Source organism: Castor canadensis, chromosome 19 (genome assembly GCF_047511655.1).
Source record: "Castor canadensis chromosome 19, mCasCan1.hap1v2, whole genome shotgun sequence".
Taxonomy (NCBI): Eukaryota; Metazoa; Chordata; class Mammalia; order Rodentia; family Castoridae; genus Castor; species Castor canadensis.
In genome coordinates, this window is record NC_133404.1 from 42,006,765 (window position 1) to 42,031,629 (window position 24,865).

At 55.8% G+C, this 24,865-nt stretch overlaps 2 protein-coding genes across 4 annotated transcripts; both read right to left on the reverse strand.

The window, feature by feature from the left end:
- Window positions 1–1,687: 1,687 nt before the first annotated feature.
- Rccd1 (RCC1 domain containing 1) lies at window positions 1,688–8,186 on the reverse strand. The gene is made up of 8 exons (XM_020177413.2): window positions 8,043–8,186; window positions 6,576–6,801; window positions 5,916–6,306; window positions 5,706–5,827; window positions 3,852–3,950; window positions 3,414–3,560; window positions 2,403–2,432; window positions 1,688–1,900 (listed from the first exon to the last, which is right to left on the reverse strand). Exons 2-8 carry the CDS (start codon window positions 6,742–6,744, stop codon window positions 1,749–1,751), a joined length of 1,110 nt encoding a protein of 369 aa, XP_020033002.2. The 5' UTR covers window positions 6,745–6,801; window positions 8,043–8,186; the 3' UTR covers window positions 1,688–1,748.
- A 692-nt stretch (window positions 8,187–8,878) lies between these two features.
- Unc45a (unc-45 myosin chaperone A) lies at window positions 8,879–23,262 on the reverse strand. Of its 3 annotated transcripts, none has more exons than XM_074061760.1 (20): window positions 23,144–23,262; window positions 22,771–22,932; window positions 22,507–22,543; window positions 22,051–22,226; window positions 19,725–19,817; window positions 19,067–19,234; window positions 17,007–17,175; window positions 16,571–16,741; window positions 14,878–15,049; window positions 13,904–14,204; window positions 13,112–13,206; window positions 12,711–12,852; window positions 12,265–12,405; window positions 11,962–12,089; window positions 11,710–11,776; window positions 11,177–11,290; window positions 10,834–10,949; window positions 9,849–9,966; window positions 9,595–9,750; window positions 8,879–9,505 (listed from the first exon to the last, which is right to left on the reverse strand). In XM_074061760.1, exons 1-20 carry the CDS (start codon window positions 23,147–23,149, stop codon window positions 9,248–9,250), a joined length of 2,790 nt encoding a protein of 929 aa, XP_073917861.1. In that variant the 5' UTR covers window positions 23,150–23,262; the 3' UTR covers window positions 8,879–9,247. The 3 variants fall into 3 exon arrangements, with proteins under 3 accessions (XP_073917861.1, XP_073917860.1, XP_073917862.1); XM_074061759.1 differs by having other exon boundaries at window positions 23,099–23,247; XM_074061761.1 differs by lacking the exons at window positions 22,771–22,932; window positions 23,144–23,262 and having other exon boundaries at window positions 19,725–19,795; window positions 22,507–22,545.
- Between the last annotated feature and the right edge of the window lie 1,603 nt (window positions 23,263–24,865).

The following is a 24,865-nucleotide window of genomic DNA, read 5'->3' on the forward strand; positions in this document are numbered from 1 at the left end:
ACTCACGAGTTGTCCAGAGTGGTCAAGACCTAAAGCAGGATGCGAGCACAATCTGGCTGGTGCCTGTCACCCTGCTGGCCACCAGGGTTAATTTGGCAGATGTGGTTGGCTAGATGGGTGCCCCAGCTCACCCAGTCCAGTGTATCCATCATAAAGCTGTGAAACCCTGTGGAAGGAAGTGACCTTGGCTAGAGGGTCACTCATCCCTCAGGGTTAGAGTCCCTGCATTCCCCTGGTAGAGCCTCCAGAAAAGCTCAAGTTCATAAAAAGCCAAGTGGTGGTAGCCACTGGCGGGGCCGGGGGTTGGGAGCATTTAGGTGTGGCACAGAGCTTCAGTGTACTGATGAAAAGATCTGGAGCCGGAGGTGGTAATGCTTGCACAACTTTTATTTTTTTGGAACTGGTTGTTGAACTCAGGGTCTTGTGTTTCCTAGGCCTGTACCCCATGAGCCGCTCTACCAGCTGTGAGCGCTCCTAGTGCACTAATTACACGGCTCAAATGGGCTGGAGTCATGGCTCGAGCGTGAGAGAACCTGCCTGTAGCAACCAAAGTCCTGAGTTTAAACCCCAATATGAGCTGGGGCGCCTGTAATCGTAGCAACTCAGGAGGCAAAGATCAGGAGGATCGTGGTTCAAAGCCAGTCTGGGAAAATATAGGGAAAAAAACCCTATCTCGAAAAAACCCATCGCAAAAAAAGGACTGGCGGAGTGGCTCAAGGTGTAGGCCCTGAGTTCAAACCACAGTACCACAAAAAAAAAAAAAACCCTTAAACGCCAATACCATGCACACATGGAACATTACGACGGTTAGTTCTGGGTTTGTTCATAACTGCTCACCAAAATAAGCTTGTGTTTGTGAAGCACTCTGAGCATTACCAGACACAGTGAGCACCCTGTCATCTTTCAAAACTCTTAATCCCAAGAGACTGAAAAAAAAAATCCCTAACACAAGGGATTTGTACCTAAAACACATAGAGCACAAACCACTTTAAAAAAATACAAAAAGTTTTAAAAGGACAGAAAACTCCCAGGCTGGCAAAATGCCACACTTCTGGAATGCCAGCACTCCAGAGGAAATGCAAATTAAAACTAGTGTGTAGCCAGGTGCTGGTGGCTCAAATCTGTAATCCTAGCTACTTCAGAGGCAGAGATCAGGAGGCTTGTTGTTGAAGGCCAGCCTAAGCAACAAAAGCAAGACCTGATCTCAAAAATGAACCAAAAAAGTAGTAAAGTTTAACAAATTGACAAGATCTCGTGACCTACCAATCCCGAGTGAACGTCGTGCAGAACTTGTGCAGCATGGTGTAACAAACACGGAAGAACAAAAATAACCCTCACCAAGAGAACCCAGCTTGAGGCGGTCACGTTTCCACTCGAGCCACAGCCCCACCTGTTCTCTTTGTTATTTTTTTGGGGGGGGGGTCTCGTGATTTTGCCCAGGGCCAGCTCAGACCTCGATCCTCCGACCTGCACTCAGTAGCTGGGACCCATGAGTCTGTGCCACGGTTACCTATCTTGTCTGTTGAGATGTCGGGTTTGCTGACTTTTCTTGGCTTCGACCAAGACCCTCTGGATCTCCACCTCCCAAGTAGCTTGGATTACAGCTGTGGGCCACCGTGCCCGGCACTGGCTATTTTTTGATTGCTTTGTCAAAGCCACATTTAAGAAATCCGCACACGAGGCAGGCTTGCTGTATCCATGTTTTATGCGCTTCTCTGCATTTTATAAAGACCACACCTGCATGTACGTCAGCTCTCCCCCCTCTCCATGGCATACACATAGGTGTTCCAAGGCCCACAGGTGACAGTCTTCACATGGAGCCGTTTATCTGCAAAGTAGCCCACGAGGCGGGGTCGATCCCAGCTGGTGGTGTCCCTGTGGCCGAGCTGTCCGTATTTTCCTAAAGTGAAATGAGTCCCTGGAGGCCTCTCCCTGGGCCTGGCTTCACTGCCCTTTGGAAGGAGGCCAGCCCAGGGCCTGGAGTCGGGGGTTATGCCCACCACCCTGTGGGAGCAGCTGTGAATCCCAGAGACCAGGGCCAGGAAGCCTCCGGGCCAGGCAAGCCTGGGGTCCCCACGAGACCAGTGACAGCCTGCCACTCCACCAGGCTTCCTTGCTACCCAGGCCAAGGCGTTCAGAGCACAGCCCTCCACCTTACACCTTAGCCGCTCTACCCAGCATGAATGTGGCTGAATGCCACCTCAGAACGGAGGACTGACGCTGTGTCCTTTCAGCTGTTTCTACCCTGGCATGAGGGAGGTCCCCGGCTTTCCAGTCCCCTTCCTCCAGTGTCCAGGCGGAGGCTCTGCTTCCACTAGTCCGTGTGCCTCGGCCACCTGCGCTGTTCTCCCAGGGTTTCCTCCCCATGGCTCAAGAGTCACAAAAACAATCCCGTTACTTACCCCAGCCCCAGGTGAACAGCTCTCCAGTTCCTGCAACCAAAGACACAGAGAGCAGCTGTTGCCACTGTCTCTTTGCCAGGACATCTGTGTAGCCTGGCCTGGCACGAGCCTAGCCGCATGTTCCAGTCCTCGGGAGACAGACTGGGCTGTTACAACTGTCTGAGTGGCAAAGGGTCCAGCAGAAACAGCTGTTTATCTTCCGGTGATCGGGGTCAAGCACTGCACTGGGCAGGCCCCCTGTGGTTACTGTGTCTGTGCTGTGAGCGGAGGAGCACGAGCCTCCTCCGGGAGAGGCCTGGAGGCCTCCCCCAGGGCCTGACAGGCAGGGGAGCTCCTGCTGCACCTGTGCCAGCAGCTTTTCCTTTCCTTTTCTGGTTTGTTTGGTTGAGACTGGGTCCTGCTGCATAGCCCAGGCTGGCCTCACACTCACCATCTGCCTGGCTCCACCTCACAAGTGCTGGGATTACAGACAGATACAACCATGCCTGGCATGAGCACCTTTCTCAATGAGTGAGGCAGCTAGTCAGTATACACCAAAGACGCCATAAGACAGTTTTCAGGGCTGGTGGAGGAGTGGCTCAAGTGGTAGAGCACCTGCCTAGCAAGCCCTGAGTTCAAACCCCAGGACCTCAAAAGAAAATAGTTTTCGGAAGCAGGCATGACAGCGCACCGGCACACATTTGTCACCCCAGCAGTCACGAGGCTGAGGCAGGAGGGTGGCAGGCTTGAAGCTCCCTAGCTGCAGTGTGTTCTAGGCTGGCCTGGGTATCACTGAGTCTGTCAGGGTCGGGTGGCGTGGCAAGACAGACAGACAGTACTTCACGTTGGGGAGGTGCTCCGTGGCGGAGCACTTGCTAGTATACACAGGGGACCCTAGATTTGATCCTCAGCGCCAAAGAAAGGGGGGTGGGGGAACAAAATAAGGAGTAGTCTGCACTCCGTTTTCTGTAGCCCCAGTTTGAGGGTGAGACTGAGTGCCTTCCTGCTCCAACCTAAGCCAGCCCCACTCACGTGTCACCACAGCTGTGTGCCGAGAGCCACAGCTGGCCTTGGCTGCCTCTGCACCCCCGGGAAGGTCCAGTAAAGCTGGGAAGGGCTGGACAGCTATGACGGGGACGTCCTCGGCGCCGGCTGAGCCATCTTCACTGCGTCCTGTGGCTTTAGGAGGTCGGAGCAACAGGTAACGCACGCCGAGCTCAACCTTACACGCACGGCTGCACTCCAGCCGCCCCGCAGAGCCCAACCCATTCCACACCAAGCGCTGGAGCTCCCGCTCGCAGGCCGTGCGGTGCCAGACTGACATCCATCTTGTCCCCGCTCGCCCTCTAAGGGCCTCAGGATCCCGTGGTGTGCCCTGGGGTGAAGGATGTCTCACGTTCCCTGAGCACTGTGGCTCTCCGGCCAGTGGGATTCCCCAGGAGGTGGCCGTGGAAGTCAGGTTGACCCTACCTTCCCCTGTGACTGTGTGCCCATCCTCTGCCAGGCTCCTGGTGGGCAGGGCCAGCTGCCCTGATTCATTCCAGCCCCAGACGTAAATGTCCCCCGTGTCTGAAGGAGAACAAGGCACCCGTTGAACACACTCTGAGCTCCTCCATCCAGCCAAACTCCTCTGCCCCTTCACCAACTCCTGGGAACAATTACCCAACTGCCAGTCCAGGCAAAGGTACGCCACCAGGTCCCAGCGCTCCTGGGTCTTGTCTTAGTTCCCTGTCCCTACAATGCCTTCTGGTCAGCTCTTCTGTTTAAGAGATGGCATCTTGCTAGGTTACCCTTGGACGCTGGGCTCCAGCAGTCCTCCTTTTCAGCCTCCCCTGCATTGGGACTACAGGTGCCCAGCTTAGTCACCCTTTAAGAAAGCCGTCTTTGGGTGGGCACTGGTGGCTCACGCCTCTAATCCCAACTACTCTGGAGGCAGACATCAGGAGGATCCCAGTTCGAAGCCTGCCCGGGCAAATAGCTCATGAGAACTTATCTCGAAAAAACCCATCACATAAAGGGCTGGTGGAGTTGCTCAAGGTGAAGACCCTGAGTTCAAACCCAGGACCACCACCAAAAAAAAAAGAAGCTAGCCCTCCATTTTCATGCTTTCCTCATGTTGTAAAATTGCCCACACACCGCCACCTGAATGTCCCCAGGCAGCCCGTGCCTTGTCAACCCTGCTTGTGTCCTGCTAAAGCCTCTCCTTGCAGCTCTCCCCTGCTTCCCTCCCCCGCAGTGCTGCTCCAGGCTGAAAGTTCAGCTCTTCATGAAGTGCTCAATCCCTGCTGTTTCACACTCTTTCCCTCCAGTGTGGAGGCTGAGCCCAGGGCCTCCCAAACACCCACGAGGTGCTCTACCGGCCAGCTACACCCCCAACTCTTTCAGCAACCCCCCCACCCCGCCTTCTATTTGGTGGGACTACAGTTTGAACTCAGGGCTTCACGCTTGCAGAGCTCTGCCGCTGGTCATTTTGCCTGGGCTGTTCTTGAGCCTCAGCCTGACCTCAGCCTCCCAGGTAGCTAGGATTACAGACGGGAGCCACTGCACCCGGCTTAGCCTGCCTTTTTCTGAGACAGGGCCTGGGAGTCCACATCTTCTTGCCTCAGCCTCCTGAGTGCTGGGACCATGCTCTTCAAACAGAACCACCCACTTATAACAAGTCCATTTACACGACGTCCCCACTTCACTCACAAGACAACTGAGGCACAGAGAGTTAGGTACAGGGCCCCAGATCACAGGGTGCAGTGATGATCTTACAGAGCTAGCAGATCTGGTTAGACGTCGAATGCTTCACCCTCCATCCCAATCCCTCCACCCACACTCCTTGGGGACATGAGTGTGAAACTTCCCCGCGCTCTGTTCTCTGCCCTGCAGCAGCTGAGAACACGGGGAGGAAGGTGTAAAGCCCCAGCGATCAGCAGCACCCAGGCTGAGCTCAACACACAAGGCCCACCTGCTCCCGACACCCTCTCCGCTGGGCTGCACTCAACACACCCAGTGAGCCTCCTCATCTGGCCTAGGTCACCAGCTGTCACCGACATGGGTTCACCCTCAGCGCCAAACACCAGCGGCTACCTGGGGAAGTCCTTCCCCATTCTCCTTGCCTGGCCTGCCCTTTCCTCTTGGTGTCCCCTGGCTGCCAGAGGAGGAGGGGAGGGGACAGTCAACAGTCCAGGTGGGGAAGGTGGGTGGAGGCAGGGACTGGGCATGAGTGGCACAGAGGCGTCAACCATGGGGCTGGGAGGTCTGGATGGAGGCCTGGCTAAAGTCACCCCCAAAGCGGAAGGGACGGCTAGGGTTGTCTGCGGGAGCCATGTCACTCACCGCTCACACACACGGAGTGCCAGCCGCCGGCGGCCACCTCGGCCATGGGCAGGCCTTGCAACGCCTCCAGCGGCCTTGGCTCCAGCTCTGCCTCCAGCGTCCCGTGGCCCAGCTGTCCGTGCCTGGCGGGGAGAGAGAGCCGAGTCGGTGACCGGGACTCTCGGGGACCTTCGGGAGCCCCCCAGCTGGTGGGGCCGCCTGGGTCCTCACCTGCCCCCGCCCCAGGAGAACACCTGGCCGGAGGCGGCCAGCAGCAGCGCGTGCTCGGCGCCCAGCTCCAGGCGGCGCGCGCGCAGCTCGGGGCACAGAGGGCGGCGCCAGGGCGGCTGCGGGCTGGCGAAGGCGCGGGCTCCGGGCAGCAGCGGCAGCGCCCCGGCCCCGGCCCCGGCCTCGGGCTCCAGGCTCTGGGTCCACAGGGGCTCCCCGCGCAGCGCCGAGCCGGGCGCCCAGGCCTGGAGCTCGGCCCCGCGTCCCTGTTCCTGTCCCTGTCCCCGGCCCGGCCCGGCGCGCAGCAGCACGAGGAGCCGCTCCGAGGCCCACGCGTCCCTGCAGCCGCCCGCCTCGCCGCGCGCCGCGCCCGACAGGTGAACGCGGCCCCCACCTGCGGGCGGAAGGCGAGGGCTCGTGGGCGGGAGCGGGGACCTGGGGACCATCGGGCCACCGGGGCAGGGGGTCGGGGGCCATCGGGCCCTGCGGTGGGAACGGGGCCACCCCGGGCGGAGATTGGGGACCTGGGGACCCGGGGACCATCGGGCCCTGCGGTGGGGACGGGGCCACCTGGGGCAGGGCCTGGGGACAGTCGGGGTGGCGGGAACGGGGACCCGGGGACCATCGGGCCCCGCGGTGGGGACGGTCGGGCCGTGCGCTCACGGGTCACCAAGGCGGTGTAGCTCCAGCCCGCGCTCACGCGGCGCACGTCCACGCCCGCCAGCAGCGGCTCGGGGCTGGCCACCGACTGGGATCCGCACCCGGAGCCCAGCGCCTGCCCGAAGCCGCAGAAACCGAAGCCGAACCACGCCCCGCCTCGCTCCTCCGCCATGCCCGAGGCCCCAGGACCGGGCGAGGGCGGGAGAGCAGAATCCCGCAGACGCCTTTCCTGTAAAATGCGGGAAAGAGAGGTGGAGGATCGCGGCTCGAGGCCAGCCTCGCCAAAAAGCTAGCGAGACCCCATCTAAAGCAGCAGCGTGCGGGGCCATCTGTCCGAGGTCTGCCCCAGGCCAAAGCACAAACCCCTACCCGAAAAACAACCCAAGCCAAAAGGGCTGGGGCATGGCTCAAGGTGAGGCCCTGAGTTCAAGCCCCAGCACCGCAACAATAATAATTAATACTAATAAAATAACCAACGTCTGCGGAGCAGGAGCGGAAGTCCCCCCAGACTGACTGGAGCTGGACACTTCCCCTGTCCTCTCACTTGGCTCAACTTCGGCCACCCACCCCTCCCCAGCCCGGCTCTGACTTCCGGCCTCAGGCCCTTTATTCCAGGGAACCAGAACAGGAGGCTCCCGGGGAGAGGAGGCGCTGCACACAGGCAGGCGGGGCCCATCAGCGGGGAGAGCAGCATTGAGCGGCGGGGCCGACCATCTTAGCCTCCGCCGCCTCCCCGGTGCTGAGATTACAGGAGCGCCCCGCCACACCCGGCTCCGTCCTGCTTTATTCAATCCAGGATTTAAGAGTTGATAAAACTGACCAGCGGCTGTCGGTTTTTGAGACACTGTCCAGTCTATGGCCATACCACCCTGAACGCGCCCGATCTGTCTGATCTCGGAAGCTAAGCAGGGTCGGGCCTGGTTAGTACTTGGATGGGAGACACTGTCCAGATGCAGTTTCCACGTGAGCTCGTTAAGTCGTTTATTCGCTCAACAGGCCTTTAATGGCCCTTACTCTGGGTCAGCGAGGATGGCTGGCTGTCCCAAGGAGCTCACACTTAAATGGGGAGAGAGTCTGGTGGTGCCGACAGCCACGCCTCCTTCTCCGTAGTTCAGGTTCGGCTTGGTCAGAACTTTACAGCCATTTTCAAGCCTCTGAAAGTCACATCTTGGGTCTCTCCCGGACCCCCGACCCCTTCCGTGCCCACTACCAAGCAAGGGGGCTTCTGACCTTGACCTTGGCCCTGTGCCCTCCACCCCTCTGGCAAGTCCTGTCGATGGACAAACGTGGAGGAAACTCTGGACTCAGAGTGGCCGCCTCCAGAACAGGCCGCTGTCCAGCCCTTCACATCAAGGACAGCTTTGAAAAGCCGCGCGCCGGACCGGGCGGCCATTGGCTGCAGCAGCGGCCAATCGGCGGCGAGAGGGTGACGTCACCGACTGGGCGCCGCGGCAGCGTAAATGTGCTCACCTCCCTGCTTCCGACTCTCCGACCCAAGCTCGATATGGCCAGCTGAAGCAAGTCGGCCTGTGCCGTGGGCCGAAACCTTCAGGGAGAGGCGGGGCTCGGATGAGAACCACTGAGCGAACACTCATGAAAACTAGGGGAAAACGCCTGCTGAATAGCAACCCCGGACAGTGGCGGGCCCCGCCGTTCTTCCAGCCTGGGACCGCGACGGTTCACTAGTGAGCATGCGCAGAATTTATGCCCAAACAGGAAGCGGCCGCCCTTACCTCCCACTGATTGGTTGGATGCCTGTCACTTACGCCTACTGAACCAATAAGACTCAAGCTTAGGGCTTCCGCAAGGTGGAAAGCGCTCTGACAGCGCGTGCTTCCTCCAACCAGGCCCAACTACTGGAGGCATTTTTTTTTTTATACCTGGGAGCGGGACGTGAGAGGATGATGATCGCCTCACCCCAACCAGCCCCAAATCCCGGTGTGCCTGAGTAGAACTCGCCAGTAAGTCATAAAGCCAAAAGTACTGAGAGCCCAACACACAGGAGTCTGTACCCTAAAACCACTCATTTCCAGGAAACCGGGTGAGTGTACTAACTAGTTTTTCATGCTTACTCCCCAAACAGGATTAAGAAGCAACTGAGGCCAGGCCTGGTAGCTCACATCGGCAATCCTAATACACAGGAGGATGGAGACTTGGAGGCCACCGTGGACTAGATAGCAAGACCCTGAAAAAAAGCCCTCCACAAAGGAGGGCATGTGCTGTGGATCTCCAGGGCACTCACCCATGAGTTCCTGTCCCAGAGCCTCCCACCCTCAGCAGCCCTCCCGCTCAGGGCCGGACACACATTTGTGCTGCACACACTTTATTAGAGGGGCAGGCCAGCTAGAGGCTCAAGTGATGCTCACAGCTGGTCAGGCTGCTGCGGTGCCCTTTCTGATCCCAGAATCCGAAGGCTGAGTTGAGAGTGCACCGTCCCCCTCCCAACTCTCTACAGTGGCAGAGAAATCGGGCCCTCAGGGGAAGGCTGGAGGCAGTGCTGGCAGAGCAGGGCTGTGTGACTGCGTGGTCCCTAACTCAACAGAAGACATCAAAATGCAGCTGTGGAGGCCAGGCAAGTGGCCAGCATCCCAGCTCCATCAGCCGAAGCTGCTGCTGTCCCATCTCAGTGCTGCAGTAAGGAGCCAGTGCAGGAGCTTGGGCCTGGAGGCAGCCCCTCACTCTCCACCCTGGTTGGGTTGGATAAGCCCATATTCCACCGCCTTCCCCAAGCAGGCTGCAGCAGCTCTCGTGACGGGGCTCTCCTCGCCCTTAGCCAGCACAGACAGGATCTCCAGCGCCTCGCTCTCCATCAGGGTGCTGGCGATCTCTCTTGAGGCCTCCACCATGTTCAACACCACCACAGCGCCCCGGTGCTGCAACTCCTGGTTGGGACTCAGCAGCAGGGCCTGCAGGATCTCCAGCCAGTGCGTGGTCTGCAAGAAACAGTAGCTGTGACTGTCAAAGAACAGGCTCAACCCTGGGATTTTCCGACCCCGGACCCCCCCCCAGAACAGGCACTGACCACTTGCGGGATGCGGCTGCAGAGCGAAGGCCGCATGGATGTGAGCATGGCGAGGCCCCCGGCGGCTGCCCGCCTTAGCAGCTCGTCATCCTCCCCACTGTACAGCACCAGCAGCTTCAGCCGGTCATTGCCCTGGGCTTCAAAGAGGTCCTGCACCTGTGGCCAGATGTGGGACAAGGGCCACGTCAGCTGGGCGCAAAGCCCTTTACGGCATGAGATGCAACCCGGCGTGAGCATCTCAACCACCCCCTCACCTCCTTGCTCATGGCCAAGTTACACAGGCACTCGGTGGCTGCCCGCCGGATCATCTCATGCTCCTCAAACACGAAGCCCTCAATCATGGGCATGGCCTTCTCCTTCAGGATTTTCTGCCTGCAGGACGGGGGAGGAAGGGTCAGCATCGCCAGAACTTCCATGCTCACCCCCACCCCACCTCACACACCCCAGACACTTGAGCCCTGAGCGGAGGACTTCTCCTGAAAATGCCCAAGGACCCTCCTGCACAGGCGTGACCTGCATGGTTTGTAGCCTGATGACCAGGCTAAGAAATAGCACAGGAGAGCGAAAAATGCCCAGAACTAGGAGGTAGGAGACCAGAGGGTGGCGATGGCAATGCTAACACCAGCAGCTGAGCACTTAACCTGACCAGGTGCTTTGCTCATCTTACTTAATCCTCACCACGACTGACAGTGAAGGTGCAGGTGTGACTGCCGTGACTGTTTTGCAGAAAGGAAAATGGGCTGAGTGGTGAGCAGGGTGCTCAAGGTCACAAATTAGTAACACCAGCTAATGCAAACTGGCACACTGCTAAGGGCCAGTCCTGAGGACTTTTACACGCGGTTTCTCGTTTAATTCTCCACACTACTACTAGTGAGCTAGATGCTACAAGCATCCCATTCCAGAGGGGGAAACTGAGGCACAGCAGTTAAGTAACTTGCTTAAGGTGACACTGAGCAGGGGAAGAAAAGGAGAAGGGCGAGGACAGAGTTAGAACCTCAGAGCCTGATGATCTGGGCTTCTACATCCACCTGGTTCAATGAGCCAAGATTTGAACCCAAGCCAGCAACGTTCTTGCCCAATGCCCTTGTCCCTCTCTTGGCCTGGCTCTTCATCTGTATGATTCAGAGGAGTCACTGTGAGGCTCACACTAACTCTCTACTTTCCAAACTGTAAAGTGATCTACTGGGATAATCCAAATCCTGCTGCCCAGCCCAGGCCCCTCATCCCAAGGGACCTTACCGGAGCCTCTCACTGATCCCCGCCAGATTCGTTAGGGCCATGAGTGCCTCGAAGTTCTGCAGTCCTGAGCAGTTGAGGTGCAACAGGGAGACGAGCGGCCGGACCACCTCGTAGATCTGTGACATGCACCCACCTGTCAGGGCTACTCAGCACAGCCCCTCCAACCCTGCAGACTCTGCAGGGAGGAATGCACCCAACTGGGCGCTACTCTCTAAGGCTGCCGTCCCTGCCCCAGGGCTTAGCAAAGCCACCACTTTGTTGGTCTCAATGAAGAACCCAGGCCAGAGGCTATCAGGGCCCACTGAGGGGATAGAGAAGTCAGTTGGGGCAAGAAATAACGCACCCGCTCCCCAGGAAAGGTCATCTCTGGGTTGGAGGTAATGGTGAGCTTGGCAAGAGCCTGGGCTGCCTTTGTCTGCCCGATGTCGGTGCCTTCCAGGGCCAGTGGAAGCAGAGCCTGTCGGAACAAGCCCATCAGTGCCCAGGACAAGCCTTGGGAGTGCAAGGCCCTGAGGCCCTGACTGTGTCCTCGCCCTACTTCCCTCCCAGGTTTGATGACACACCCTCTCACAAGCACTTCTCTCCAGGGAGAGCGTCCCTGCCATTAAGCTTCCCAAACACTTGGTGAAACGCCTGCTAAGGGCCAGTCATGGGTGGTGCTGGCTTCGGGACTGTGAAGGTAAAGGAGACCAGGGAGAAGGAGTGAGCTCAGGACCTTAGTGGGAACTGGCCACGCCAGCGTCACTCACTCCACAGGAGGCCACTCCTGCTAGTCATGTCCTCCCGTATCAGCCCACCCCAACCTCTGCCTAGCAGCCACTGAGTCACATTTTAGAGGCCAATGGCCAGCGTGAGGGAGTTCAGAATCCAGCTTACCTTTCCCCCTCCCTGAGCAACCACAGTGCCTCGGTCCTCCACCTCTTCCACCAAAGCCAGGAAGACCCTGAGGGGAGAAGGCAGTGGTGGGCAGGTGGCATTGAGGCTCTGGCAGGCACACACTCCTCTCCTATGCTCAGCAAACGAGGGCAGGCACCAGGCAGCCCCTTGTGCCAAGAGACCCTGGGCAGTAACATGCAGCCCAAGGCTGGGAAGAGGTCTGGCTCTACCCAAGGGACGCAGCTGGCTCACCTGGAGAGCAGCTCCCTGCAGGAATTAGTCAGCACCGGGTTCTCGGTCTTCACCATGCAGGTCATGGCTGATACCACCCCAGCCGCCAGCAGCTTCTTCACCCGAGCCCGCACAAAGCTTGATTTGTCCTGGGAAAGGAAGCAGCTTAGAGAGGGCCTCGGCTGACTGGACAGGGAAAGGGGCACCCTTCTCACAGCAGAGACTGATGTGCAGGGAAGAAAACCACCTAAGGAAGGGTCTTCTGCTGTGGATACCCCGGGTCCCAACAGTGGAGAAGGACCCGGCCCGTCTGGCACCCCTTACCTTAGGGTGCTGCTCAGGCACGTGCTGCTTTGCGTACTTGGCCAGCTCCACCATCTTGGGGTCGGGCTCCTCATAGTCGTAACTGTTGGTGCAGTTGACCAGTGCAGAGGCCACAGCAAAGAGCACCGACCTCTCCTCAGACTGCCAGGAGCAGAGGAGCAGTTAGCTGGCCAGCCCAGACCAGCCCAGGCCCAAATGCTGCCAGGCCTGGGCCCCAGTCCCCTCCACTTGAGCACCAGGGCAAATCTGGGAATCTCCCCAGCCTCAGGGAGCTCACAGCCCTGACCTCCTCAACCTCCAAAGAGGTCATCCTTCCTGACACTGCTCATGCACTTGCCACACAGAGCAGACACCCTTCTGCCCCAGGGTCACAAAAGCCAAACCCTGCCCCAGCCTGGCAGGCTCTAATCATATAGATAGTGTCAACAGGGAAACCGCAGAGCTACCCTGCTGAGCTGGAACAGAGCCTTTAGAGCACCCTCGTCCTCCACAAACTCTTCTTTCACGTCGGCATCAAAGGTGAGGTAAGCCAGGCCCTCCACTGCCCAGCGCCGAGTGCCGGCATCGATTTGGTCATTGCACAGCCATCTGGGGACACACAGGAGAGTGGACGACCATCAGGAATGGGAAGCAGGAAAGAGTAACCAGGACAAGGGGGAAAGCCAGAGGCTTGGGCATTCCCTCGACATACAGAAGCAGTTCAAGTGCCAGGAACAAGGAGGGTCTGCCAGGGGAGAGCAGCCCCTGCCTGGGCTACTGAGCAGGGCAGTGAGGGCTCCCCCCAAGCTCCCCTCTCTTGACAATCTGCCTGACAGGTGGGGAGCCATAGTAACACCACACGACTCACTTCCGACACTGCTTGGCCAGTTTGAGAGTGGAGCCTTCAGCAAACTGCTTCATGCTAAAGTCGGTCCCTCCGGCTGAGCCAAGCTTACAGAGTCCCTGCAGTAGAGAGCACAATCAGCTGCCTGGCTCCCCCACCCCATCAGAGCCTTCTGCCACAGCTCTCTGGAGGCCACAAACACATCAGCACCCTCCCCACACACAGCTACCAAGGGGAGCATTAGGCCACACAGTCACCTACTGAGGTGGCCACAGGACATAGCAGCTGGTAGAGACAGACACGCTGGCCGCCAAAGCCCCCTATGCCCTGACACTTCCCAGTCTACTGTGACTGCTCTGCTCCTTGTCATGTCATGCAAAACGCCTTTCACAAGTGGAACCAAGACGCGTGTGGAGAAAAGACAGTGCCTTCAGCCACGGTCTAAATCCTATGGCGTGGGGAACTCCAGGACTAATGCCCCAGGAAGAGTAGTTTCCACAGGTGCGTAGCTAAGCTAGGCCCAGGGAGGGCTAGACAGTCCCCAAGACACTGCCTGCGCCCCACAGGCCCACCCTTTCCACAGTCTTTCTGATCAGCAAGGGGCGACAGGAGCCACCATGCATTCCCAGGTGTCGTTTGTACCTGGCTCATCTCCCCACTTGACCATAGGCCTGTGATGAGAGATGCCAGGCCCACACCTCCAGCCCTGGTAAATCTCTGCACATCCCTTCCTTTCACTCAGAGTGCTGAGGCTGCCCCATGTGACAGCAGCCAGTACGGTACCCCTGCCTGCCCACCCTAGGCTGCCTGTCTCACCACCAGCGCCCGGATGCGAATGCTGTCCCTCTCGCTGCGCTTGTACAGGTCCTTCAGCAGTGAGACACCGTTGGCAGTGATGAACGAAGCCCGCTTGGCCTTGCCGGCCGCGTGGATCAGTGCCTCCACGGCCACCAGCTGCTCTTCCTCCTGCTCAGAGGCACACAGAGCGATCACGCTCTCCATGACACCGCTCAGCTCCAAGGCCCGGTTACCAGCATCACATGGGCCCTGCAGGAGGCAGGACACCGTCTGGATGGCCCGTAGCTTCCCGGCCAGCCCTGGGCCCTCAAACCAGCTCCTGAGGGGCATAGGGTGACATCTGTCATGCCAAGGCACACATAAAAGAGCTCTTCTTCCCTCCCTCCACTGATCAGGCGCTTGCACTGCTTGGGCAGAACAGCAAGAAAAGCTGTCAAGGGGCGACTAGGGCGCTTCCACCAGTCACTGGTGTTCATCTACACCTCACTCACACCTTCCCTGATGATGTGTCACTTAACATGGCTTGCTCCTGTTTCTTTCCTGTCCTTAAGCTCTGAGATCACTGTTCATTTCATTATTTATCATCAGTTACTTCCCCCACAGCTGCAAGTGCCTTCAGAGCAAGGACTGTCACACTTTGATCAGGACATCCTGTGGTATGTTTCCAATACCATTGCAGTATTGGAAAATCCATGTGAGAAAGAAGCTCACTGGTGCAGTTACTTTGGAAAAAGAAGTGGACCTGGGGCAGAGCAGGGTGGTTCACACCTATAGTCCCAGCTACTCAGGAGGCCGAGACAGGAGGATTGCTTGAGTTAGTCTGGGCAACACAGTGAGACCCCCCATCTTAAAACAAAAAAGAATGGCTGTGGAACCATCTCGTCTAGCCTGGCCAGTCCTTCTGAAAGCTGCTCTCCTTGCCAAAAGCCTGTCATTTCTGTCCCTCTCCAAGGAGTCAGAACTGTTCTGCTGGCCCCAGCAGACCGACTAACCTAATGTAGTTCTCACAGAGCCGGTGGAAATTCTCCCTCTCAGCATCACACTTCAGGTCGTCAAAGAGCTTGCTGAGCAGAATGGAGGCGCTCATGCGGCTGTTTGCTGTCACCGCCAGCTCCCCGGGGGGGGCCTGCACGGAGCCCCCCACCTCCAGAATCCTTTTCAGACCTGGAGAGACACCCCATTTAGAGAGCAGAACCCCAGTGCCAATGCCTAGAGGTAAAGAGAAGAGCTTCCTGGAGACAGGCAAGAAAGCAGGATTCTCTCTCTTAGCCAAGCAGGCCAGAGCTCAGGCAGTTGGGTCAATCAAGGCAGCAGGGAGAAGCTGGTTGCCGACCTGCTCCCTCCTGCTGTCAGGGAAGGGCTTCAGGAGGGAGGGCTGAGAACCAGCCCTGCTGCAGGGCTGAATGTTCGGGTCCTTTGAGGTCCCTGCTCTATAAAACTAAGGGAAAATACCACCAGGCCCCACAGAATCATCGGGTAACAAAAGACAGGTATGCAAAAGGGCCTAGCAATTATACTCAGGCAAGACCTTCCCAAGGCGTCTCTGTTTGGGGGAAAAGAGAAGTGTGAAGTGATACATTTGAACTGTTTTAGTGCTTGCCTAGTAAGCAGGAGGTCCTGGGTTCAATCCCCAGTATTGCAAAAATAATAGTAAATTGTTTAATTGAGTTAGAAGTAACACATGCTCATTAACAAAATTTCTTTGGCTGGGGTTGTAGCACAAGCATGAAGTCCTGAGTTCAAGCCCCAGTACCTCCAAAAAGAAAAAAAAGCATACATGTTTTAGCTGGGTGTAGTGGCTCACACCTATAATCCCAGCTATTTGGGAAGCACAGATCAGGAGGGTCACTGTTCAAGGCAAGCCTGAGCAAAAAGTTAGCAAAACCCCATCTCAACTAGTCAGCCAGGTGTGGTGGGGCACATCTGTGGTCTCCGCTACTTGGGAGGCCATAGGTAGGAGGATCAAGGTCCTGGTAAAAAGCAAGATCCAGGGAGAAATGACCCAAACATTGTATGCACATATGAGTAAAATAAAATTAAAAAAAAAAAGCAAGATCTACCAGGTGCTGGTGGCTTGCACCTGTAATCCCAGCTACTTGGAAGGCAGAGATCAGGAAGATCGAGGTTCGAGGTCAGCCCAGGCAAACAGTTCAAGAGAACCCCCACCTCCAAAATAACCAGAGCAAAATGGACTGGAGGTGTGGCTCAAGCAGTAGAGCGCCTGTTTTGCAAGTGCAATGCCCTGAGTTCAACCTCAATCCCACAAAAAAAAAGAAAAAAAAGCAAGACCCTATCTGAGAAAAATAACCTAAAAGCAAAAAGGGCCTCAAGAGGTAGAGTGCCTGCCTAGCAAGTGTAAACCCCTGAACTCAAATCCCAGTACCACCAAAAAACAAATAAATAAAAACAAAAACAAAAAAATCAGAAAAGAAAGCAAAAGTTCGAATAGAGAAAGCTAACCCAGCCCTTCAGTTAACCTGCTTCCAGGCCTGCTCAGTGTGCATGTATCAGAGCACGTGTACTCGTGTGCAGGCACACACAGTCATCCGTCTACCTTTGAGCTCCCTAAGGGGCCTCTCGCAGGTCATAGGATGCACAGCATTGCAAATGTGGCTATATACAATTAATACTTTTTCTTTTAAATCACTGCTATCCAAGTAAAATTCTGCAAACTGTATCACCTACCTTGGTCGATGACCCAGAGGGTGAGGCTGTTGCTGGGGTCCTTGGGAGATTTCCGGGGCACCGTTTTAATCAGGAGGCTCAGGGCATTGTTTCGGCCTTGGCCAGAGACCCCCGCCTCAGTCAGGAGCTCCAAGAGATTACTGACGAGGACCTTTAGTTCCCGGGCAGGGTCTGGCAACAAGAACACAGCAGGGCTGAGGGTGTGACTCAAGTAGTAAAACAAGCACAGGGCCCTGAGTTCAAACCTCAGTGTCACACACACACAAAAAAAATCCAAACCAAACAAAAGAAAGAAATATGTAACGTTCTGCCACCAAGCCATACTTCTGAACAACTTGCAGCTACAAGTCTGATCCCAAAAACTGGCTTGGCTGGTTCAGCTCCATTCCCCCTCCACAGCAGCAGCATCCAAAGGACCAGACCTGTTTTCACTCACCCACAATGATGGCACCTTCTTTGCCTCGGAAGCCTTTCTTGACGCCCTCCTTGAGGGCATCAAACATAACCTGCAGCAGGTGGCAGGCAGCCAGCGACACTGCCTGGTTTTCCACGCCCAGGATGGAGACCACTCGCTTAGTGCCCAGCACGCTCAGGGTTGCCACTGTCTGGGGTGGGACAGAGGAGGACAGAAGCCCGTGGTTGGTGTTGGGCAGCTATGAGCTGCGAGTGCAGCCAGAGATGAGAAAACTTGGGTGGAAGGACCAGCTCCCACCAAAAACGGCAGGCCTGAATGACGGCATGATCTAGGGTCCTGCTACACTCATTTTACCGCAAGACTCCCTAAAGAACACATAACAGAGGTGTCCTCCTCCACCTCTGCTCTCCTTGGCTCTAATCAGAGAAGAAAAACAACATTCTGGCACCTGCTTTGACTCATGTCTTCCCTAGAAGGAAACAAACCTGGACAAAGCCATCTGACCACCAGGCCCACAGACACCGAATTCCTCCCCAGTGCTGGCCCCAAGGAATGTCCACACCTGAGGGACGTGGACACGCGTGGAATGAATGTGCTAGGCTTCTCCACCCCACTTCTAACCTGGAAAACCCAGAAGGTCCACGTGTGTCCAGCTCACACTGGACTGAAGGAGCTGAAGGAGGGAACAGAACTTACATGGTTTGACCATTCTTAACCCTGGAAAATCCAGAAATACAGCCAAAGTTTGACCTGAAGGGATTTCCTTGAATACTTCACAGCTCTACCCCAGAGCCAAGAATTGTAACTTCCTCTAAAAGCAATGAAGAAGCCTGATGTAGTGGTGCGTCCCCGAAATCCCAGTACTCAGGAAGCTAAGGCAGGAGGATCACAAGTTTGAGAACAGCCTGAGCTACATACAGTGAGACCCTGTCCATAAATAAATGCAACCAAGGGTCAAGTCCCTTGGTTGGTCAAGCCAACTCAGACAAGAGCTGGGAGCATGGACTTCACCACCCAGCCCAGGAGCAGAACTGTTCTTTTTTTTTTTTGGTGATACTGGGGTTGCTACTCTGCTGCTTGAGCCACACCTCCAGTCCATTTTGTTCTGGTTATCTTGGAGATGGGGTCTTGGATACTATCTGCCTGGGCTAGCCTCAAACTGCAATCCTTCTGATCTTAGCCTCCCAAGTAGCTAGGATTATAGGCATAAGCCCCCTGCATCTAGCAGCAGGACTGTTCTTGCTATATTATTCACACTGGGGCAGCACAGTCCATACTGCAAATCAAGTCAGGGTCAAGTCCTATTATTAGGCCACTGTCTCCAAGGTAAAGAGGCTGCAGGTGACATCACTAACCATTCACCTACTGGGAGGACCTGTTTCCACGGGAAAAGCAAGTTTGAACTTTGGACAAGAAGACAGATGCCACCACCCCACCCCCTTTTCTTGGCAGTATTGGTGTTTTGAACTCACGGCCTCTTGTTGAGCAGGCCCTCTACCACTTGAGGCCAGTCCTTTCTGCTTTCCTTATTTTTGGAATAGGGTCTAAAGATTTGCCTGGGCCAGTCTAGACCACGATCCTTCTATTTACATGTCCTGCATAGCTAGGATGACGGGGTGCCCCACCACACCCAGGTTTTCATTGGTTAAGGTGAGGTCTTGTTAACTTTTTGCCCAAGCTGGTCAAACTTTGTTCCTCCGGATCTTTGCCTCCTTAGTAGGTGAGACTGTAAGCATGAACCACTGTGCCCAGTCAGGTGCTCTTTCTGGGCAGCAAGCTTGCTTTTACCACTGAGTAAGTCGGTGACCACGTTTCTTTGTGTGAAGCGGCTGCAGGAAAGTGTGCTCAAGGTGCTAGAGGACTGTTTCTGCCCTTTCTGGCCCATTCTGCTCCCAACTCATGTTGGTCCTGCCAATGCTGATTTTTCCTCTCTAGCAGTAGCTCCCTTCTCTCCTATGTTCTGCTCTAAATGCTTTTTGGAGTAAGATAAGGAGTGGAAAGATGCATAGCAGGGTGGATGGGTAGATGGATGCAGGGACAGATAGGAGGACAGAGGGACAAGAGGACTGGAGCCCACCTACCCGTGACTGGTGCTCAGAGCAAATGCCGACCAGCGTGCGAAGGGCAGCCAGCATGAGGTCCGTCTCTCCAGTGTCGAGCAGGCGCTGCAAGAGCTGCACCCCGTTGCTTCGGAAGATCTTCTCAGCTCCCGCGTCCTCCCGGGCCAGCACCACCAGGTTCTGCGAGGCCTGTGTGGAAGGAAGCATGTTCTAACACTGCACACACCACACAGGGCAGGGCAAGCGGGCCTGAGCTCCGCACCTTACTGCTTCTGCTAAGCAGCTGAGGCATTAGACGTAAGTTTAACCACTCCGAACTTCCGCTCCCTTCTCTGCAAGGACAAGGAAGACCCTGCTGTCAGGGCTGATGGTTACAGCAAATGGCCTTGAGTCCCCAGCATGGCCTGAAGGGCAGGGACAGTGCTTCAGTCATCTTGTACACCCAGCTCCTGGCACCAGGCTGGCCAATAAGGTACTCTGTGAACACGGGTTCCCTTTTCTCAGTTCACATTAAAGCCCTGAGCCCTGACAGGTCCTTTCGGGGATGCACGACCTGGGGAGTATCATGCAGCAAACCTGGCCAGCAGGACTGAGGCCAATGCTGGTGAGCAGGGAGCGGGCTACAGATGGGCAGCTCTAGTGGGAGTTCAGCCCCCACTGGCTCCTTCCAGGTCTATACCTTCTGCTTCTTCTCAGTGCCTTTCTCTTCTGGGTCCAACAGGATCTGGAACATCTGCTCCACTTTGGCATCTGTCGAGGACATATATCGCACCTGTGACAAGCCAACAAAACACAAAAGAAATCACATGTCCTATTTGTTCTAGCTGATTCCTCTGAGGCCTGCCTCTAGGAGGCAGAGTGAGGATGTCTGAGCTTAGGACTAGCATCAAGCTACCTGGGGCAGGAAGAGACTTGCCAGGCAGCTCCAAAACTTCCCGGAGCTGTTTTCCTCTCTGAGCTACTTCCTGCTTGGGCAGCAGGGCCAGTAGTGATATTAAAGGTAGTGCCTTTCTCAAAGGGAGGCATCCTGTTGACCACAAGGAAACCCACTCCTTGTGATACCCATCTATATTGTGACAGCATAAGTGTCAGGAAGCTGGAAGGTTCCTGTTTGACTCTAGAATTCTTTTTTTTTTTTCCCCTTGGTGGAACTGGGGTTTGAACTCAGGGATTTGCAGTTGCAAAGCAGGCACCCTACCACTTCACCCACACCTCCAGTGCATTTTTGCTTTAGTTATTTTGGAGATGGGGTCTGGTGAACTATTTGCCTGAGCTGGCCTAAAACTGCGATCCTCTGATCTCAGCTTCCCAAGTAGCTAAGGTTACAGTCATGAGCCACCAGCACCCAGCTGACTCCAGAATTCTTTTTGACAATTTTACAAAAAGAATCATGGCGCTGGTGGAGTTGCTCAGGTGGGAGAGCACCTGCCTAGCAAGCATGAGGCCTTCAGTTTAAACCCCAGCACCACCAGTAAATAAGTCAATAAAATAATAAAGATTAAAAAAAAGATCAGAGTGAACAAGATCATCCAAAGCCTACTGGTCTCCTCCCCAGGGTACAGATGGGCTCAAGCCTAGCCTATGTAGCACTTCCTTTTTTGCCCCTTAGGCCCATGGCAGGCATGGTCAGTGACCTGCTTCCTAATCCTTCTCAACACAGGACAGGACTCTAGGCAGTGGCAGCCATTCAAACAGGGCTGACACGGAGAGGAAGACTACCTGCCTCCCAGGTCTCAGCCTTTCAGTGACATATTTGCTATCGCATTCCTTGCTTCCACTGTGTCAGCTTTGAACTCAGGTCCTCATGCTTGCTAGGCAGGTGCTCTTACCACCTGGAGCCACTCCAACAGCCCTTTTATGTGACGGGTATGTTTGAGATAAGGTCTCAAGAACTATTTGCCAGGTTGGCTTTGAACCCTGATCCTCCTGAGTAACTAGGATTACAGGTGTGAGCCGCCAGGGACTGGCCCATTGTGTCAACTTTTTAACAACAAATTATATATATAGTTAATTCAAGCCTTCCCTCTCATGGTCTTTCCTCTCTTTTTCCTAAATCAATCAAAAAACGCATGTGCTCTAAATTAATGTCTTTTTATTAAACAAAAATACTGACAGATAAACAAAAGTCTCTTTTGGAAAGCACCCCCATCTCATTCCTCCCCCAAGAGTCACAATGTTACCATTTTGATGTTTGTCTTTTAAAATACTTTTCCTTGTATTTACATGTATTTACCAGGTATACTCACAGGAAAACCATAGCACTGTTTGGGATGTGTATGCAGGTGGTCATTTTCACACAAATGTTACGACGCTGTGTGTTATTAGGCTGGGGATATAGCTCAGTGGTAGAGTCCTTGCCTATGTGTGTTATTCTAGAGTTATCCTACATTTTTCTTGTTTCATTCAACAAATGCCAGAACTTTCCACATGATTACAGGTGGATCTGCCTAGTCTCAGTCACTACAACATGGGGAGTCTGTGGTAAGGACATCACCAGTTTATTGAGCCCTTCCCCCAGTGCTAGGCGGCTAGGCAAATTCCAAGCTTTCCTTACTAGGAGCAAGGCTGAAATAAACACACACATGCCCTCCTGTGCCCATGAGCAAGGTTTCTCTAGGGGAAACGGCAAGAAGTAAACACATTGGATCACAGGATGCATTCATGTAAAATTCTAACTAACGTGTACTCAAAAGGAGCTGTACCAATTTATACCTCCGCCAGCAGTCATGCCAGAGTGCACACCCCCCATCGCCACTGAAGTGTGTGTCTGCTTCTCTCCTTATAAAGGGTACGAACTTCTACATTTGCAAACAGACCACCAAAAAAGGAAAACACAAACTGTACCAGCTGTTCTTTCAATTTGCTTTTCTCTGACCACAGGCGAGGCTGAGTATCACCCTGTGCCCATTTGCCACCTGTAGCTCTTCTCTGGGTAACTGCCTACACCCCTAATCCAGATCCCTTTCCCACAGGACAATGACCCAATCTCTCCATCTCTCACATACCTTCTCCTGAATTTGGCCCCCGATGTTCCGCAGGGCCTCCTGGAAAACTTTGTTCTTGGGCTCTAAGCTCACACATCTCTGCAGGTCAAGGACGGCCTGGTCCAGGCGGCCCAGCTTCTCTAGGGCCTGGCTTCGGCGATAAAGTGCTTTGACATCCCCACCGTCCTTTTCAATGGCTGAGCAGAAACAGGAGCTCTGTCAGCACCGTGAGGCCACCATCTCCAGGCAAGAGCAGGAGGGAAAATTCTGGAGGGCCAGAGGAAGGTGGGGGGACGGATGTGGGGCCCGGTACTTCAGCCTCAGAAAAGGTGAGGGTAGCTGCAGAGAAGGAAATGCCCGAGGAAGTGGGAAAGAAAGAAGGCAGATGTGTTCCAGGGGCCAGAGGAGAAGGTGATGGTGCAGTGACCTTTGCCCACAGAAGCCCCACAGAGCCACATGCAGCCCTGGTTCCCCTACCTTTCGATGCCTCCGTTTCTGCTTTGTCATAATCTTCCTACAAGAAAGGGGTCAGAAGCCTAAGAGGATGCTCACCTGCCTCTCCAGCCCCTAACGAGCAGTCAAGGACACTTGTCCTCTAGAGCCACCCGATCCCCCACCACCCTGAGTCTCAAAGACATCTCGCAACCATGGATGGCCTGGGAATGCCCAAGCAGCAAGCCGAGATGGCCAAACCGGAGCCTGGGTAGGCAGGCTCGGGAAAGAGCAGCCTGTCCCCCTCACCAGCTTGAGGTGACAGGCGGCCCGGTTCCGGTGCAGAATGGCCTGGTCCTGGGGTGTCGCTCCCAGACCCAAGGCCTGGGTGTAGGCCGCCAGGGCGCCCTCGTAGTCTCCGCATTTGAACAGCTCGTTGCCCTCCTTCCGCAGCTGCTCCACCGAGCTGGCCTGGGAGAGAAAGGGGGTGGACTCAGGGCACAGCAGGGGAGCGAGGAGGAGGGGCAGGGGTCCGGCGCGAGTCCCATGGAGCGCTAAGAATGGAGGAGGAGGAGGAGGCCAGGGAGTGGTCAGGGCAGGTGCGAAGGAGAGATGGCATGGGAAGATGAGTACGCACCCCGGGGACCGCGAGCCGGGGTTCGGGGGTCCCAGGACCACTCACAGTCATTCCAGAGCCGACCTCCTGGGCTCGCGCAGGCGCAGTCTCTGGGGCGAGGGCCGCGCAGGGCTCGGGAAGTGGCCGTAAGATGCCCCGCCCCTTCTGCGTCAGAGGTGGCGCCAGAGAAGGGGCGGAGTCAAGAAGGGAGTCATCAGGACAGGGGCGGAGCCAAGCCAAGGGCGCGGGGGCGGGGCCAAGAACAGGGCGCGCGAGTCCCGGGACTGGGGGGGGGGGCCAAGGATAAAAAGCGCAGGGCGGGGGTGGGGGCGGGGCGCTCGTCCGGACTACGCAGGCGCAGAGCAGCACCCAGCGCGCCTAGTGCATTCCAGCAGGGACCAGCAGGGGGCGCGCAGCCGAGGACCGCGAGGGAGGCTGGTGTCGGCTGCAGCTTGGGTTTGTGCTGGCGCTCCGGCTCCGACCACAGCAGAAGTGCACGAGGTCGGCGGTCATCAGCGCCACCAGCAGCAGGCTGTAGAGGCCCAGCGCTAGGAGCGGACCTGGGCCCCTGTGAGAGAGGGAGAGTATCAGAGAACCCCTGAGAAAGTGCAGGACCCCTTCCCTGGGTAAATGCGGACTTGCATGCACACATTTTGCATGCAGATTTTGGAGCTCTGGACTGAAGGTGTGGCTCAAGCGGTAGAGCGCCTGCTTTGCAAGCGCAATGTCCTGAGTTCAAGCCCCAGGCCCACCTCCACCCCCCCCCCCAAAAAATGGAGCTCACAGGTGCCGTGAAAGCATCCATGGGCCGATTCAGAATTAAACTTCCCTACTACAAAGTATGTAACCCACGGACTACTAGATCCTCTATGTGTTGACACCATCCACACGCTATCAACCCCCCAACACGCACAGTGGCTCCCGTTACCTGTTTTCACGCCCCCTGAACTTGGCCTTCACAGAGTTGTTTGTATTCCTCTTTACGTGATTTTCAGTTTGCTGTCTGTCCCTCTACTAATCTGTAAGCTACAAGCCTCCCACCCAGGAATTTAGGAACAGGGCCTCATACCTGGAACACGTATTAGTGTCCTGTGGCTGCAGGGCTGGAGTTCTCACCTGAGAATGGGTGGGGGCAGAAGGGAGGACAGGTTGACTTGGTACAGGGCCTCAAATTCAGCCTGGGTGCAGCAGAAGCCCCCCGCGGCCTGCAAGTGGCAGCAGTAGGCTTCCTCTGGAGTATCAGAGAGTCGAGGACAGAAGAAACCAGGGTAGTAGCGGCCATCAGCATCCTGAGTGGTCTGGCACAAGTGGGGGTGGTGGGCCAATGCTGAAGAGAGAGGCCTGGGGTCTGGAGACAAGCGGGAGGGGTCTGTCTACACCCCACTCCACCCCTTCCAGAAGAACAGACTCTCCCAACCCTTTTCTGGACCAGCAGAGCACCTGAGAGAGAGGTCGGCTGGGCAAGGCAAACCCAGCTGTGGAGCAGCAGTGACCCCAGCACCAGGCCTGTCAGCAAGGGGCTGGGCCTCTTCTTCTGGAAACCCATGAGAGATCACTTCCGCCTCCGCCTTGGTCCTAGGAATCCCAGCATCTGTCTTTCTAAGCCATGCTACAGACAGAATGGAATGAAACATCAAACCCCCAAGGCCTCAGGCACCATTAACACAAACCAGAAACTCATCTATCACAGGCTTCCAGATGAAAGAGACTGAGTTCCTACCTCCGACTGGAAAATGCAGGGCCTGTGGCCCCAGAATGCCTCAGGTTTCTGAGCAGACGGGGAAGGGC

What these genes read in the sequence shown, in the direction of transcription:
- Rccd1 (XM_020177413.2), bottom strand. Translation starts at nt 6,744, where the DNA reads ATGGCGGAGGAGCGAGGCGGGGCGTGGTTCGGCTTCGGTTTCTGCGGC. An exon ending in GCACTCCGTGTGTGTGAGCG is followed by an intron (nt 3,951 to 5,705) that starts GTGAGTGACATG and finishes GTTCTCCTTCAG; the next exon opens with ACACGGGGGACATTTACGTC. An exon ending in GCACACAGTCACAGGGGAAG is followed by an intron (nt 3,561 to 3,851) that starts GTAGGGTCAACC and finishes GACCTCCTAAAG; the next exon opens with CCACAGGACGCAGTGAAGAT.
- Unc45a (XM_074061759.1), bottom strand. Translation starts at nt 23,149, where the DNA reads ATGACTGTGAGTGGTCCTGGGACCCCCGAACCCCGGCTCGCGGTCCCC. An exon ending in GGGGCCAAATTCAGGAGAAG is followed by an intron (nt 19,818 to 22,050) that starts GTATGTGAGAGA and finishes GGCTTGTCACAG; the next exon opens with GTGCGATATATGTCCTCGAC. An exon ending in CTGGCCAAGCAGTGTCGGAA is followed by an intron (nt 12,853 to 13,111) that starts GTGAGTCGTGTG and finishes GTGTGTCCCCAG; the next exon opens with ATGGCTGTGCAATGACCAAA.